General features: G+C 41.9%; 1 protein-coding gene across 8 annotated transcripts in view; it reads right to left on the bottom strand.

The window, feature by feature from the left end:
• Positions 1-16,906, bottom strand: part of ATP8A1 (ATPase phospholipid transporting 8A1) — a 214,241-nt gene that overhangs the window by 56,281 nt on the left and 141,054 nt on the right. For all 8 annotated transcript variants that reach the window (XR_009449605.1, XM_059672319.1, XM_059672285.1 and 5 more), the window contains one exon: positions 11,364-11,536. Coding sequence is in view for 7 of the 8 variants with exons in the window: in XM_059672319.1 (XP_059528302.1) it covers positions 11,364-11,536 (173 nt within the window). In the remaining variant the exon portion in view is untranslated. The remainder of the gene's footprint in view (positions 1-11,363; positions 11,537-16,906) is intronic.

The following is a 16,906-nucleotide window of genomic DNA, read 5'->3' as shown; positions in this document are numbered from 1 at the left end:
ATAGAACATGTAGGAATACAGGGTAACGTGTGGTATCCTGAAGTGCTTTATACAGCGCCCGCCCGGTGCTGACAGAGCCCTGCATTCACTAAGCTGGCGGGCGGCTCCTGGGACTCTTTAGGGATCAGGATCATTAGTGCCGGGAGCTGCTGTACTTCCCTTTGCAACACACTTCCTAAGATTTCTCCTTGGGAGTATCAGCCTATCCCCCATGGAGTCATGTTCTGCTGACTAATAAAGAAATTACAAAAGGAGAGGAAAACCTAAGAGAAAAACTTATGAGATCTTACTTGGTTCCTTTTTGAATTATAATTTGCTAGGCTCTTAAAAAGTTTTAAGTAGAGGAAAAATTAAAATCTGGCAAAACAAGGTCTGTGTTACATGCACCAAAAATTACACAAGTGTCATAACACTTCCGGAAACTCACCGCCAGTTTGTTAGTGGAATGAAAACAGCCACTTATAAAGCTAATCCTAAAAACGATACTTAGCATGCAGCACATAATGAAACATTCAACCACTTCTAGGCAAGAGAACTCTGTTATTCAAATGATTGGAGAGTGGGCGCTTTCCTCACCTCCAAAGGCAGTATCTGTGGGTATACTGTGCAACGGGCCTTATAATACAGGGATTGCTTCTACAGAAATAAAATACAGCAACGAAAAAAGGAAAGTAACTTTAAAAAAGATTTCCCTTTGCAATGCATTTTAAATGCAAAACTCCTCTCTCTGGAATTTCAGTTGCTGTAGGTAAACTACTACTGTTTTCAGGTTATATGGTTCAGAGAATATTTTAACTAGAGACTAATCATATTGACAGTGTATGTCTGAATATGCATGTGTGTGTGTGTGTGCACTTGCGCATAGGCACCCGCCCCAATAGCTAAATGGCAAAGAGACCTTACCGTAAAAAAGGTACTAAAAAACACAAAAAACCACACAACCTCCGAGTCCGGCCAGTGTGGCTTAGTGGCTGAGTGTCAACCTATAAACCAGGAGGTCACGATTTCATTCCCCATCAGGGCACGTGCTCGGGTTGCAGGCTTCATCCCCAGTGTGGAGCATGCAGGAGGTAGCCAATCAATGATTCTCTGTTATCATTGATGTTTCTATCTCCCCCTCTCCCTTCCTCTCTTTCTAAGAATAATTAAAAACATATTTAAAAATACGTTGGAAATATATGGGTAGAAGCAATTGGAAAATAAGTCATACAAAAATGTAATTGAAGCAATTAGAAAATAAGTCATACAAAAATGTAACTGCTAAAAGAAAGAAACCAGTAGTACACTGAATAGTAAATATGACAGTGCTCGAAAGTGCAATTCAATTAAATAAACTGTCCCAAAAGACAGCAGGAAATTAAAGAAAATATTGTAAGAAAAATGCAAAGAAACTAAGGAATACAGGTGGGTACATATATATATAATGGAACTCCAAGAAGAGAATAAAAAGGGACAGAATGAAAAAGAATGATTAATAATTTTCCAGAATTAAAGAAAGATAAGTCCTTAGATTCAAAGGTCTCATACAGTGCCAAAAAGAAATTCAAGAAAAAGGTACTTACCCCTAGACATATTATGCTTAAATTAAGAAAATGGTTAAACATTAAGAAAAATTTCTAAAAGCTTCTAGAGAGAAAACAAAGATTACTTACAAAGAAACAAAGATCTGACACTGGATGTACACACAAAATTACTTCAGTATCTTTGGGAGGTGGGGTAGGGAAAGGCAGACATACTAACATAAATAATAAGCACAAATATGGTTATCAAAAACTTAGAAATAACCACATATAGATTAGACACAAATTATAAATCAGCAGCAGAAATCTGATTTAGATGGTGGAAAGGAGAGGGAGGAAAAAACAACAAAAAGCATAATAAATGGAAAACACAAAATAAGACAGGAGAAACAAGGCCTAAAATAGCAATAATTACAATAAATATACATGGGTTAAATTCATTGATTGAAAGACAGATTCTTAGGTTGAATTAAAACAAACAAACAAAAAAATCCAGCAAAATGGTGTCTAAAACAGACATATTTATAATAATAGCTAATATAGGAGAACACTTATTTGATCACTATGTTTTAAGTTCTTTATTTGTTTTAACTCATTCAATTCCCAGAAGAACCTTATGTGAGATGGGTCATTATTATTGCCATTTTACAAACGAGGGTACTGCGGAACAGAAAGATTAAATCACTTAGGTAAAACAGCAGGTAAGTGGTAAAGTCAGGGTTCAACGTTAAGCAGTGTGGATTTAGAGACAGCATCCGTAGTCACTATATTATACAGAAAGATTGAATATAAGGGTTTAGGGGAAAAAAAGACAAGGCCCACATGAAACAAAGGAATGCCAAGTTAGCCATTTTAATACTAGACAAAATAGAATTTAGGACACAGGAAAGGCCTAATACTCAGAGACAAATCTTTATGTTATGATAGTGTTCCTCTTGCCAGAACTATTCAAGTAGGCCATATAAAAAATGTGATCACATTTCTAAGAGTAACATAATTTTTAATAATGGCTGCCAATGCACTGAATATATATATTAACCCATTCATTAGTCACAACCCTATGATAACAATGGCTTTTACCTTTATTTCAAAGATGAAGAAGTTATGCAACATGCTACTCAGCTAATAAGAGGCGAAGCCTGTGCTCAGATTCTGGAAAGTCTGGTCTCAGAGCCCGAGTGCTGGAGCACGTGCATCACCAAGCAGAAGGAATGGGGGCATCGTGTCTACTAGTAAGTGGCACTGGGAGAACGTGCTCACCAGGTAGAAATGAAAAACACTCGATCTCTTCTCCTTCATAAGACAGACAAAAAGAAACCTCGTACGAATTAGAGACCTACATGGAAAACAGAAAGCTGCGCAGTTAACAGAAGAAAACGCAGGAGAATAACTTTGTGAGTGGGAAGTTCTCACTATCCAAAAAGCACAAGCCATGAAGGGAAAGATGAATGAAATTTGACTCCCTCAAGGTCAATGATTTTTGTTCAAGGAAGAACAGCACGGGCAGAATTAAGAAGGCAGCCAGACTAGAAGATTTTTGCCATGTCTATAATCAACAAAGAATCAATATCCAGAACACACAAGGAATTCTTGCATATAAGCAGAAAAGTAAGTTAGGAAACCCAACATGAAGTTCAGTGTCCTTATCCCTCTTCAGTGTGTTACCTTTCTTCATAGCAACTGTTACCATTGACTTCATATAAATCTGTCTTATCTATATTATAAAAGGCCAGTGGCCATAACGCCGTTAATGACCAAACGACCAGTCACCAGGAGGTTCATGGACGGGTCTCGGGGCGGCGAGTCTGGGTCTCACACGATCTCACGTGCTGGGCCTCTAGTATGTAATAAATTCATTGTGAACACACAGCAATGGCTGCCTTTTGAATGTACATGTATTTGTTTTTATTAAACAACAGGTATAATGTGAAGGCAGGAACTATTTTTTCCTGTTGTTCACTGCTCTATTTATAGTACTTATTAAGGTACCTGACACATAGTGGGTGCTCAAAAAACATTTGTTGAACGAATGGGAGAATGAATGAAAGAATGATCTTCTAAAGTAGAAATTTAGAGAGGTAAACAGTTTAATGAGGAAATGCTCATTCTCCCTAGTCATCAGATGAATGAGAATCAAACAATAAGGTGCCACTTTTCAACCATCAAGTTGGCAAAGATGAATCCAGGAGTGCTAATTTTGAGGGAAAGGCAGGGAATAGCAACCGTCCTACGTGGATCTGGAGGACACACCAGTGCAGCTGTTGGGAGCAACGCGGCAATTCCGATTGGAGTGAAATACGCACACCGCTCACAGCCAAACACGCCCATTCCTAAGTGCATATGCTAGGAAAACACTTGCATGGGTGCACAGAGAGGACACTCATTTCAGCACTTTCCATGGCAGCGAAGATTTAGAGGCAACCTCTGTGGCCATCGTTATGGTAACAGATAAATAAAATGCTGTACATTCATTACTGCAATAGTAGTACTGAAAATAAATGAACTTGTTCTACATCTAGTATCATGGATAGGTCTTAAAATTATAAAAAAATTAAAAAGGCAAAAGATTTATGTCGAAATATTATAAACATATCTATCTTAACATGGGCACAAAAATATTATATATTTTTCATAGCGACACAGATCTCTAAATATAGTATGGTAGCTGGATGGGAACCTACGAAATATCTGAGATTGTTTTCCCAGGGCGGAGTGAAGAGAAAGGGAATGAAGGGCAAAAGTGAAATAATGTATAGAAATCAAAGAAAAACTTGTTTTTGTTTGAGACTAGCTGCCTGCAACCTTGGGAGAAGGCTGATTTGAGCATCTTCCCCTCTGACCCTTCTCTGGCATGACCTCTAGCACCTTCTGGCACTTCCAGAACCCAGGGAAGTCGTTTTGGTGACAGAGCAAGATCTGATGTTTGTGGTCCTGGGTTCCTCACATTTCTCTTGTTGAGATATACACTAGTAAGTATTCACTGACATCTCATTTAAAAACAAACTGTCTTCTGGGAATATCCACATTTTAAGGGGTTATCTTGAATCCCAGGGCACAGAGAAATTGGACGGCATCTCCAGACTGTGCTGCTGCCACCCCAGGGAGGGCCAGTCCTTTCTGAGGAATCCCAGAGAAAGGGAAACATGCCAGGTGAGATGGGAATATGTCTCCATTTTCAAGAAAAGAAAGAGTCTGGAAATGACAGGCTAAGGAGCCTGGAGTGAGCTCCATCAATATTCTCGGGAAGTTCTGTCAGAACCAACTCCCTCTGCTGTTGACTCATTAGCCACACACACTCCAGAGCAGGGCTGGCTGGCTGACAACGGCCCCAGGGCCGGGCCCGGCAGCAGCCTGTTTTTTACATCAGCTCATGCTCCAACTGCAGAGTTGAGTAGCTGTGACAGACACTCTGTAGCTTAGAAAGCCTAACACATTTATTATCTATCCCTTTACAAGCTTTCCCGCCTCTTCTCTATGAAACACTGCCATGCTCTGGGAGAATGCTACCTGGAACGACCTCCTCTTTCACCCTGAACTTGAAGCTTGTTGTTTTATGTCCATTTCTTGTCTTTCTGTCTGATCCCTTGGTAATCTGCCTTTTGTTTTCCAAGGCCATCTTCCCCCTGGGATGCTGTCTGTCCTTTCCTTTGCCTCTATGCCCTACAGCTACTAGAAAGTCATGGCCTACATCCTACCTGGCCTTGACTTCTGGAACTCTAGCCTGGCTCCGAGCACTAAGCTTTAACTTACTCCAGGTGGAGATGGCTCAGACAGGTTTATTAAGAAGACGGCAATCACTGGAAACCATCATGAGTTTAAGGAGAATCAGAAATGCCAGACAAATTCTGCTTCCCTTCCCTCCCCATCGGGTCAGTAGACTGGCAGAGGGGAGAAATGTTGCAGGTTCCATGTGCCATGCCCTCACCAAACCAGAAAATGAAGTGCTTTCATTCTAGCGCCGCAGAACTGAAGGAGAACTGTGAGCCCTCTCTGAGGTGGGCCTGCATCTGCCTGAGGCATATCTTAGGGTGCTGATGTATTGATTTATGTGACGCTTCAGGGAGGCCTTTCCTGGAAAGCTGCAGAGTTCTGTGTTAAAATGGTTGAACAGGAAGAAATCGTCAAGAATTTGAATGCAGTTACAGAAGATACATACACTTATTCCAAGCGCGTAAGACACAAAACAGAGAGAGACCAAAATGAATAGGACATCGTTTAAGAGGGATGGCGATGGAAATAAAGACAGCAGCTACCCTTGGGAGATCGTAGACCTGAAGGGAACATAAGGGGGTTCCTGGGGTGTCATGTTTGGGTGCTTGATGCAGGAGTGTGTTCACTGTGTGAAAACTCACTGAGTTGCACACTTATACTTTATAATACAGGTTAACTCTGTTTTATCGGAATATTTATATAATCTGCAGTTCTAATGTGTGTGTGTGTGTGTGTGAGTGTGTGTGTGTGTGTGTGTGTGTGTGATCGTGTGTTGGTCATGGTGCCTTATCTTACTTGAGTCACATCTAAAAGTACATAGTACCAAATTACAGTGAGATTCTACAGCATTTAGCTCTCTCATCTAATTTAGATATTTTACTGTTAAATATGAACTTCCCTGATGGGGTACATCATAACTGGCTACCAGGCTGTCCATATGGCCATTCAGTTCCTTTAACATTACCCAGTACAGGTAGAATAGCAAATGAGATAGACAGGGCTGTACACCCTATTGTTATATTATGTTAAAGCAAAATACGGTCATTTTATGAAATGATAAAATTTATTCACTATGTTCTCTTTTAGCCATACATGTCTGAAAGAAACATCCTCTCACCATTTCCAACATTTATTCATATTATCTTGGAAGCAAATAGGGGGTTGACATCCATTAACAGTTTGTAAGTTTTCTCAGAGCCAAACATCTGCTTTGGCATCCAACGATGCTCACAAACTTTTTTTCTTGAAAGGAATGTCTGTTGAGCACTTATTAACTTTATTTGTGCTTTATGACTACCCTTTAAGTAGAACACTTAGAGAAATTCTTGAAGTTTAAGACAATCCTAAAGATTCAAGACTTAGACTCAAGAAGTAAATAAATCCTTTCTTTAACGCACTCCAGCTATGACAGAAAGTATGCAGAGTGTCCCTTTAGACTTCTCCTTGGAGGGTCCCCTGATGGGACGAAGGTGAGAGGGCTTGCCTGGAATGCCACTCCCGAGTGGCGACACACACTGAGGTCAAGTGTTTTTCTATGCCCTGCGGGGAAATCGCCTGAAAGGGGGTTAAAACTTTGATTGGAGATGTTGCAAGTCGAGAAAAATGCTTACTTCAATTTAACTTCTGCTTTTCAGAAGACTTGAGTACATAAATTATGTAGAAGAATGGTGATTACTAGACAGTCTAAAAGCTGGAGGCTCTAGGCCAATTTTCAACCAACTGTCACAGAACATAAGTTTCAATATCTGTTTAAACTAAACTGACAACTACAGAAAAAATGTAAAGTTCTTTGAAAGGCTGGGTTATGTGAACTGACGAGGATCTCAGAAACCACACGCCATTTAACGCACGGCAGTACTTCCCCGCACGTTCCAGCCACTCTCGTCTGGGGGGAATATTCACGGAGGTGGAACAGATGCTTCCCCAAATTAAGCTAATGCAAGCAGTAGGCAGAGTCTTCCCAGGACAGAGTGGCCAACACAAACACGGTTCATCCAAAAAAAAAAAAAAGAAAAAAGAAAAAAGAAAAAGAAAAGGGCTCGGAGCAATCTTGTGGCCCAGGAGCTCTGGAGCTGGAAGGAGCTGAGCCACAAGTGTGTGTGTGTGTGTGTGTGTGTGTGTGCACGGCTTTCCAGCCGTCCAAGCCAGAGGACCTCCGCTCTTTGCCGCTTTAGACACCAGTCTCCCTGGAGGACTAGCGTGACTGCCACATGCCAAGCTCCACAGGTCACAAAAGCAAGGCCGGAGAGATGCTATTCGGTATCCGCAGTGCCAGAGAGGTAGCATTCGAACAAGAAGTGTGTGCGTCCCCAGCTGAAACGCCATTATACCAATAATGCAAGCCGTAAGACTTTAGGGAGTAAAGTATTGGAAACTGAGATGAGGAATTATTTTCTGACACAGCTACTTTGCAGAATAGCTCTTGATGTCGCCTCTAGACACACATCTTCATGACTCTTGGAGCAAGTCCCTTTCCTCTATACCTGTCCAAGGAGTTTCGGGGAGCCTGTGCAAGCCCTACAATAGCGCATTAAATTTGACAGGTCTGTGTGTATTTTGGAGGAGCTGGTCCATCGCTTTCATGCTGTTCTTCAAGAGTCCTGTGATCACCCAGAACAGTAAGCACCGGTGTGCTTGAGCAAGGGAACCGAAGGGGAGAGGGCCACAAAGGCATAGTGATGTTCAGCACCAGGAAAACTGGTCGGAAACTGCCCTAACACGAGAGGCATGTTTCCCATTAAGCCGCTCAGGTTACACAGGTACATGTGCACGGAGGTAAAAATGAGAGCTGCGCGGTGCTCATGAAAATACAGTGCTTCGTAGACTGATAAAAACAGATTTCATTTTACGTCTTGGAGTTTACAAACTCAAAAAAATACCCGAGGAATGACATGCAACCTTCCCTTGTAAACCAAAACCGGGACTCCAAAGCCCTGAATGATTTGGGGGCCAGGGGACCCTTTCTGTCCCCCTCAGAAAACGGGGTAAGAGACCTGATGCCCACGGACAGAGAACAACCACTTCTTTCAATTCCGCTGTAGACTCTTTGGGGAAAACGCTCATCTTTCATAACTGTGTCAATTAGGCAAACACTGAGAACTGCCTCCTGCCCTTTAAGCTGATGGTGTCTGGGAAGAGAGAGGCTGACGTAATCCTGAAGATGCAGCTAATATGGGATTATTATCCATTATGGGATGCCTTTCCCTCCACTTTCCCTCCAACCGAGAGGGAGAGAGGGCTGCAGACGCAGGGCAGGACCTGAATATCTTCCTGTGCAGACTGACAAGAAATAGATCGTTGAGGGGAAAACCCATAGAGCTTGGGTTATGTGAACTGACGAGGATTTGGGAAACAGTCCTGCACTGTATTTTGAAATAAGGTTCAGTATTTATCGGGAGCATCTCCTATAATGAAGTAAAATAGGGAATTTCCTGAGGCTGGGAGAGTATCATCATCTAAAAAAAAACAGGAGTGACACTGGGGTTTCGGGTGAAGACTGATCCACAGAGCTTCTCACCTGTGCCTCCCCAGTGAGAGGAGCATGTCAGGGAAATTGGAAACTACTGACAGGAAGATGGTCTGTGCCAAGAGGCACCAGGCCAAGAAGGTGCAGAGACATAAATCGGGCAGTGGCACTGATGTAATTATGGGCTTAGAGGAATTCTCAAAGCCAGACCGGAAGTCGAACCACAGTCCTTATGGGAAAAGAGAGAGTATGAAGATAATTAGAAGAAAAGGGGCAAGGGAAGATATTTTACTTAAAAACACAAGACACACACACACACACACACACACACACACACAGCAAGCCCACAACTCTAAATAAAACTCAGTGTCTGCACAGGGACATGCGTACGGCAGGACGGAGGGAGGCAGGGGCCACACACAGCTTTATAAGCGCGGCTGCAGAGCTGGGCTGCACGTGCACGGCTGGGTGGGATTCCCTCCCCGGGGCCTGGAGGAGCCCTGAGGTCCATGTGACTTGCGAGCGTCCAGAACAAGGATCTCGGGAGGGAATTTCACAAGCACAGAACATATTTTTCCTCTCCCTCGACACTGCTTTCTAGTTTTTCTCTCCCTCTGCTATTGTTTAATTTGTGGTTCAACTTTTTGAAGAATGGTGGGAGGTACCGTGTTAGGCAATGCTGTAAGAATGAGGCTCAGCTGCTAGGACTGCATTTTGAAAACTGGCCTCCCACATCTTTCAAACCAATTGTGATTCTACTTAACACAGAAAGGAAAGAGAGATGCAGGGAGGAGAGCGGGCGGGAGTCTTATTCATCCTCCTGCGCACACCATCTACGTCCAGCACACAGTAGGCGCAGGACAGATGCTGCTGACTCATGGGAACTGGTCATTTTTATCTAAAGAGCCCTGGTTCTGTTTTGTTTCCACATAGGAGCCAAGAGTTGTATCACTTAATGTGTTTTTGAGAAAACTTGACTTGATCCCTGTGACCCAATTAGTGACAATGATTGAACAACCAAATCTGGCACAGTATTATCCTGATGAAGGGTGTCAGGAGCCAGGAAAAGTTACTGAAAATGCATTTTTTAAAAAGCATGAGGACACCAAAGTGCAAGTGACACAGTCAAGATAACAAAATTGCCAATTCTTTCTTCAAGGTTAAGCAAAGAGCCTGATTATTACTAATATTAATGATTTGTGCACTATTTTATCCACGAGCTTTATAGTAATAATATTTATTAATAGATGCCACTGAGAAGAATAAGTAACTTAATTCTTTAAATATGACACACTTTTATAGTTAAAGTGAAGCTTATAAAGGGTACCTATTAAGTACAATTTAAATCATATTTCCACAAAGTGTATTTCAATTGAAATTTAGGAAACCTCTACATGGCATGGCTAATAAGTTTGGAGACAATATTATATACAGGATATTTAAGTGACTAAGGCTGGACCAAAAAAATAAAAAGGTTTAAAACGCGTAACATTCTTAAAAAAATACATACATTTTAAAGAAAATAATAAAAGCAAACAGTACAGTCTTAAAGAAAAAATTAAAAGCACTGATTCTAGGAAATTCTTCAGAAGCCCTGCTAACACTTCACTCCCAGGAAGAGAAACAACTTGAGAAACGGCTACCCTGGACCCAGAGTGACCAGCTGGTAAGATTCAGTAAGTGAGATGTGAAGAGAGAAATCCTTAGGTTTCATGGTGGCCAGAAGGGAAGAGGCTGGGCACAGTCATGAATATACTTTAAGTTTTAGGAAGACATAGTTTAAACAGTTTAGACAAAGAGATGGGGAAGAGACTTGGACAAGAAACTCAGGAAGGATGGGATGGTTTATACAATTCGATGGGTGGGGACTTGATAACTGAAAACAGATTTTATTTTAGGATATAGGCAATATTATACTATTTTAGGATATAGGCACTATTATACATGAGAGGGTGAAGGACGGTACAGTCAATAAATATTTTCCCAGTAGCTGAGCTTCAGGAAAATGTTCCGCTCTCTGGAAGATGATTTAATTAGTGCCTCCCATCCTGCCATTCCCCCAAATAAATGCTGACAGCAGGATCAGAGATTTAAGTGTAGAAGACAATGCTAGTTATTACAGAAATAATGCTAGTTGGAAATGCAGGTAAACGATTGATTTTAAAATGTTTTTTTACAAAAATGTATATTTATTGAGTTTTTTTACAGAGAGGAAGGGAGAGGGATAGAGAGTTAGAAATAATCGATGAGAGAGAAACATCGATGAGAGAGAAACATCGATCAGCCGCCTCCTGCACACCCCCCACTAGAGATGTGCCCTCAACCAAGGTACATACCCAACCGGAATCGAACCCGAGACCCCACAGTCCACAGGCCAACGCTCTATCCACTGAGCCAAACCGGCTAGGGCAATGATTGATCTTATACGCAGAAAATGGCAAGACGCCTGTTAATTCTGATTGTGAACAATAACTACTAGGGATTTTTTAGGACTCACTTTCAAAACCTCTGCTAATAAAGTCTATCCCCGTCTGTGAGCCTTAAGTTAATAAATAACCTAACATTTACAATTTCTGGAGAGAATAACTTTAAGGAGCTTTAAAAACCAGGGAACTTGGGATAAAGTCGCTCTTTGCTGAAATCCGACAATCTTAAGGAGAACTCACCTGCAGCAAATAACAGCTTTGCACGACAAAGCTAGGTCCAGGAAGTAGTGGCGCACTCCGAAAGTTAAGGCGTACTTGAGGGTCTTCCCATCAATTATAAGCGCAAAATCATTCTCCTTCCGAAGAGCATCGCCAAGCGTGGTGCAGTGACGGCTGAGAGTTTCCCTCGTCCCCTGTAAAAGTGAACAAAGAAACAACATGCTCATTTGTTCTACCTTAAGGATGTTCAGCAACGACAGTTAGCTATTTCTAGTGCTTGAGGCTTTCAGGTACCTCCATTCATTTGATTCTCACAAAAGCCCCTCGAAGGAGATGGGACAAACATTATCAGGAGAAATAAGTTGCTTGCTTGAAGTCACACGTGTGTTCCTGGCAGGGATGGGACTAGATTACATATCACCCAATCCCCTGCGATCTTTGCTCATTACTCTAACCACACAACCATGATCCCACAAAAACATGTTCAGCAAATTATCTTATTAAAAGACAACACTGGCCTAATTTATGAGCTAGTCAAAACTGCTTAGCCATAAGTCAAGGAGGAAAGTTGGAGAACGTCATTTAAATAATCTACGGGCTTTCTTTCAGAAGTACTCGATGCTACTGAAATGTAATTCCCAGTAACCAACAGGAGAAAATGCAATATCTATCATCTCTTGCCTCTTCACGAATTGGCTCCTGTAACTTGATCATCGTTTCATGATGCTGCATTCTAGTTGGGGATGGTGACATATGGCTTGGTAATCTTGACGGATCAAACAAAAGAACCCCTTCCATCAATGAAGAGTTCACGTTCAGGTACAATAAAAACCTTTGGTGTCAAGGAGAGCTTTGTTCACCTCAGCTAGACAGAGACTGCCTGCCCAGCTCTTCAAAGGCAAAACGTTTCAGGATATTTAATTTTTCTCCCCAAATCCTGTCGATTCTTCCTGAAAGCTAATGAGACCCGTTTCCTGTTTCATAAGAGCCCTAACGTTGTGAAGAAACAGGATCCTGGCTCCGCACAGGGAAAAAAGAAGGAGCAATTCCCTCCTATTAGAGCTTTGCTCTGAGTGCTAATATCTGAGCCTGCAGTTATTTATATAATAAATGCAAATATACATTTATGTAATAAAATAGACCTACAATGAAAATACTCATAATAATTTTTTTATTATATTCGTGGGAGATAGAAGTATTGTTCCAATAAAGAATGTGGTACAGTCATTTCAAAGTTATTTTCACAAAGAGGGAGCAAAGGCATAGGTGATTAAACTTTTATATTGGGGATTCGGGGAGGTGTTTCTGCAATCACATTCAAGCGTGGCTCACGCCAGGTTCTGGAATTTCAGAATCCACTGACCGAAATAATGGAACCAGATTGTACTGTAAAGCACGCGGCCCCGTTTCCCCAGCACCCCCTTACTGAACACCCCTGCTCCCTGTCACACACCGGCGCCAAGAACCACCACAAAGCAGCAATCTTTGCTCAATTTTCTGTTCACACTTTACATTGAGGGGAAGTAGTTATTTTATTTTATAAGCATCACCCTCTTATTTCCTGCTGGAAATGTTTGGCCCAAGAGGAATTAAGAAAAGGAGGCCCTCCCCCGCCCCCCTGCCCCCCCCACCCCCCCAAAATCAGCAAAATTCTGCAAGCAAAATTTACCAATGACAATCTAGAGTAGATTAGCCTGGATTGTTTTAAAACTGCCTTCACATAGAGTAAATGAACAAACAAGTGAATTAATGAATTGATAATACAAATGAAGTGAGACAGTATTTAGCATGTACCACACACTAGGCGTGGTTCTAAGGGCTACACATACAGATGTAACATTTCAGTGAAACGTATGCCAACCCTACCCAGAAGGCCTCCTGTTATTCCCATTCTTTAGATGAGTAACGTTGAGACAGAGTTCAAGTTCCCTGCCCACGAACACATGGCTACTAAGTCGTGAAACGAAACTGAGAATTAAGTCTCTGTGTGAGCTTGTCTTTGCACAACCCAGCAAAACAAACCCAACTTCAGCCAGGACCAGGCCTAGCAAATTACACATGGAATGCCCACGCATTCCCTCTACTGACTCCCTAGAGCCCCATCATCTGTCTCCCATCTCTCTACCGCCAACAGAGACTTCTCTTTATGAAACAAATTTAAAACACAGATCATGTTTCTGCTTGTTCTTTTTTCTATGGCTTCCTACTGTCTACACAGTATATTCCAAACACCTTAAAATGGTATTGAATGTTTTCCGTAACTGAAGCCCAATTAACCTCCATTCTACTTCCCTTTCCCATCTCCGCCCCTTCATGTCCTCTCTCTGGAACAAATGCCTTTCCCTGCAGAGGCTGGTCTACCACCTTCTAAAACAAGCTCACCTACCAAGCCCTCTCAGACTCATTCCTGCGGCCAGCTGTAACTCACTCCATGCTAGCAAGGCCCTCAGTTCCTGGGGGACAGACCACCCTTCACCTGCTTTCCAGCAACAAACCCAGTTGGCCTGCAAGTACAGATGCTTGGGAAATAAAAGTTATTGAATGAGAGCACTGATCAATTCTGATTTCATCCTATTGGCAGCATTCCATTTTCCCTTCTATTATCACTTCTGATTTGACAGAGAGAGAGAGAGAGAGAGAGAGAGAGAGAGAGAGAGAGAGAGAGAGAGGAGGGAAGGGGAGAGCAGTATTCTCTTGCCTGCTCCTTACTTTTCTAGAGGAATAATCTATTACTTCAACAGATTTTCAAGTCAACGCATTGCTCACTAAAATGCCACTGTATTTTTCAAAGGGTTTACCCAAGAGTCTCTTGAGCTGAAAACCCAAGTGAAACCTGAGACGGCTCTTGGAAGAACTTCACATTTCTTTAAAGTTCGGCCACAGAGTGAGACTGAAAGTCCAGTCAACCCCTGAGCTGGGCAAGTTCCCTCATACCCCCATGTGGGACACGGTCTCGGGCCCACTCCCTCTGTTGGAAGGTGTTCTATAAAGCCTTAACCTTTGCTGAGAATTCTCTCATTTGTGGCATGAGCACCCTGGGTTTCCTTGGTGATTATCACAGAGCTTCAGCAAATCCAAAGGTGTTGGGAGACGTAACTGAGATAAAATATCTGAAGGTGAGTCAAAAACTTCTCACAGTGAGTTCTCCGGCCCAGCCCACCTAAGGTGCAAGGTAACAACAACAAAAATCCTGCAAACGTGTTCTTATTTTAGTTCATGGTTTTCTTTTGCAAGTAGCTCTGGTGTTGGCTGTGTGCTGCCGGTTATAAGTTATATTTTACCCGTATTTAGACTGCCAGGAGTATTTTAAAATTCCTTTATTTATAAAAGTTTATTGCTTCTCCCTTAAGCCTGGGAGCCATACTTTATGGCCACATTGCATTGAAGCTTATCTCCTGGTAGCTAGAAATAAATTTATTACTATATTAGCTGTTGCTTTGTTTTCATTTTGGCTACCGAAGGGGGGAAATGTTTAAACATTTAAACTTAGTGACATGTGAAAGTGAAAATATATACATGAGAAGCTAAATCAGAGAAAGAATAAAAGACCACATAGTACAACCAAATAAAGGCTCTGTAGCTCCTCCTTCTACAGTTTTCTTGATGGGCTGGAAGAAAAGGAGCAACTGTTGCTATCATCAGGGAGAGTCAGTGGTAACGGCAACCTGGGGAGACAGATAGGCGAGGGGCAAGGCTGGGGTTCAGGCGCCATACCCGGAGCGATCTAGGCCAGGGAGGGAGCCAGGGACAGCGGGACTTGCTTGTACCTCCCATAACCTGCATCCCGTGTGGACACTTCAGTCAGTCATTCAACTCTATTCTCTCAACCCACAGCCAAGAGCTCACTGGAGTCCTTGGCCCTGGACCTTCTACCCACCTGCCAGCCTTGTCAACTCACAACTTAGGCCACAACCAACCTTCTCCTTGGTTCTCAGTCTTAACCACAAAGAAGGGAAACAGCACCGCCCACAAGGGCAGGCTCTCCTCCACCGTCTCCTCTCCTAGGGGAGCTCATTGCTACCGATGCAGACTGCCCTCCGTGGCCCCTGGATTCCATTGTCCCCAGAGGCTACTCCAGAACTTTCCTTCTTAAGATTCCAAATTTGGCCCCTGTCACTTCTGCAAACATCTACCTGCTTTACTGGGAGCATTTATACCCGAAAGAATTCCCTCAACTGTCCTCTCTTCACCTAAACACTTCCCTCTCTTTAGGTGATCCTCCCTAACTCTTAAGCCAGGGGTTAGAGCCCTCTTCTCCTCACCTCTGTTCCACTCATTTCCTTCTTGCATCTTCCCTTCCCAATGCTATTATTTTTCCCCCTTCAAGACTGCATACTAAAAGCAATGAACAAATAAATAAACCAAGAAATGGTCCCTTGATCCAACTTTTACTGAGTCCTCTAAGGTGCCATAAATACTTCCACCTTTTGGATTCTTCAAAGACTTTGTTTGTACTTATGTAATGTAGCATGATGTATAATAGCTTATTTGTTTATATCTCTTTTTTACCTTCAGACTGAGGCCTTTGAAAAAGATGAAATAAAATGAATAAAAGAATAATGAAATTATTAATGAATGGAGAATACTTTTTGGGAAGTTACAATGGTTTTTCTTGTGTGACCATTTTGAGGATTGTTTTCTGCTGCCTATAAACTCATGCATAATATTGGATACTCTTAATTAGAACAATAAGTAAAACAGTAATATGCTTATTATAGAAAAAATAGAGAATAAAGTGGATATTATGACCCACGGATTACTTCTGTCTCAAATACTATAAATTGTCAAATGAATACAACAAATTGAACATCTTGACTAGCTACTCAGAGATAAGGTCAGGTTGTGTAACAGTGGGCAAAAAAGAAGAATCTCTTACCCTTTGAGACAGCATGGAGGGACCTGAGAGTATTATGCTAAGCGAAATAAAGTATTGCATGAAAAAGACAAGTATCACATGATCTCACTCATATATGGAATCTAATGAACAAAATAGATCCAGAGACATTGAAGCATAGAACAGACTGACATATTTCAGAGGAAAGGGGGGTAGGGTGGGAAGAGATTAACCAATGAACTTACATGCTTTATATGATAATCCACAAACAGACCATAAGTGCGGGGAAGGCCTGGGGAGAAGATGGGAGTGGGGTGGAGGTGGTCAATGGGGGGTAAAAAGGGGATACTGGTAATACTTTCAATAACAAAGATAAATTTTAAAAAAAGAAAAGTAAACAATATACATTTAGTTTATAAGACACATACTTAGAAAAGAGAAAGATACTTGGCAGACAATTAGGTCAAGCAGAATTCCTCACAAAGACAACTCCAATCAGAAGGCCTTGAAAAAGTTCCATTGGAATCTTTAGGGTGCAGCCTGGTAAAATAGATGAACATGTTCACAGAACAACAACAATCTTAAAGAAAGCGGAGACTGGCAGTTTTGTGGCAATCTTCTTCATTACTTTTACATGGCCTTTGCCAAGGAAACCCTTGGTAAGAATCACAGAGGAGACGGAGACCATGGCATCTGGCAGTTTTACAGTGAGACGAGGTGAAAGCCCTGA

Source organism: Myotis daubentonii, chromosome 1 (genome assembly GCF_963259705.1).
Source record: "Myotis daubentonii chromosome 1, mMyoDau2.1, whole genome shotgun sequence".
NCBI classification, from domain to species: Eukaryota; Metazoa; Chordata; class Mammalia; order Chiroptera; family Vespertilionidae; genus Myotis; species Myotis daubentonii.
This window is presented reverse-complemented; position numbering and strand designations above follow the sequence as displayed.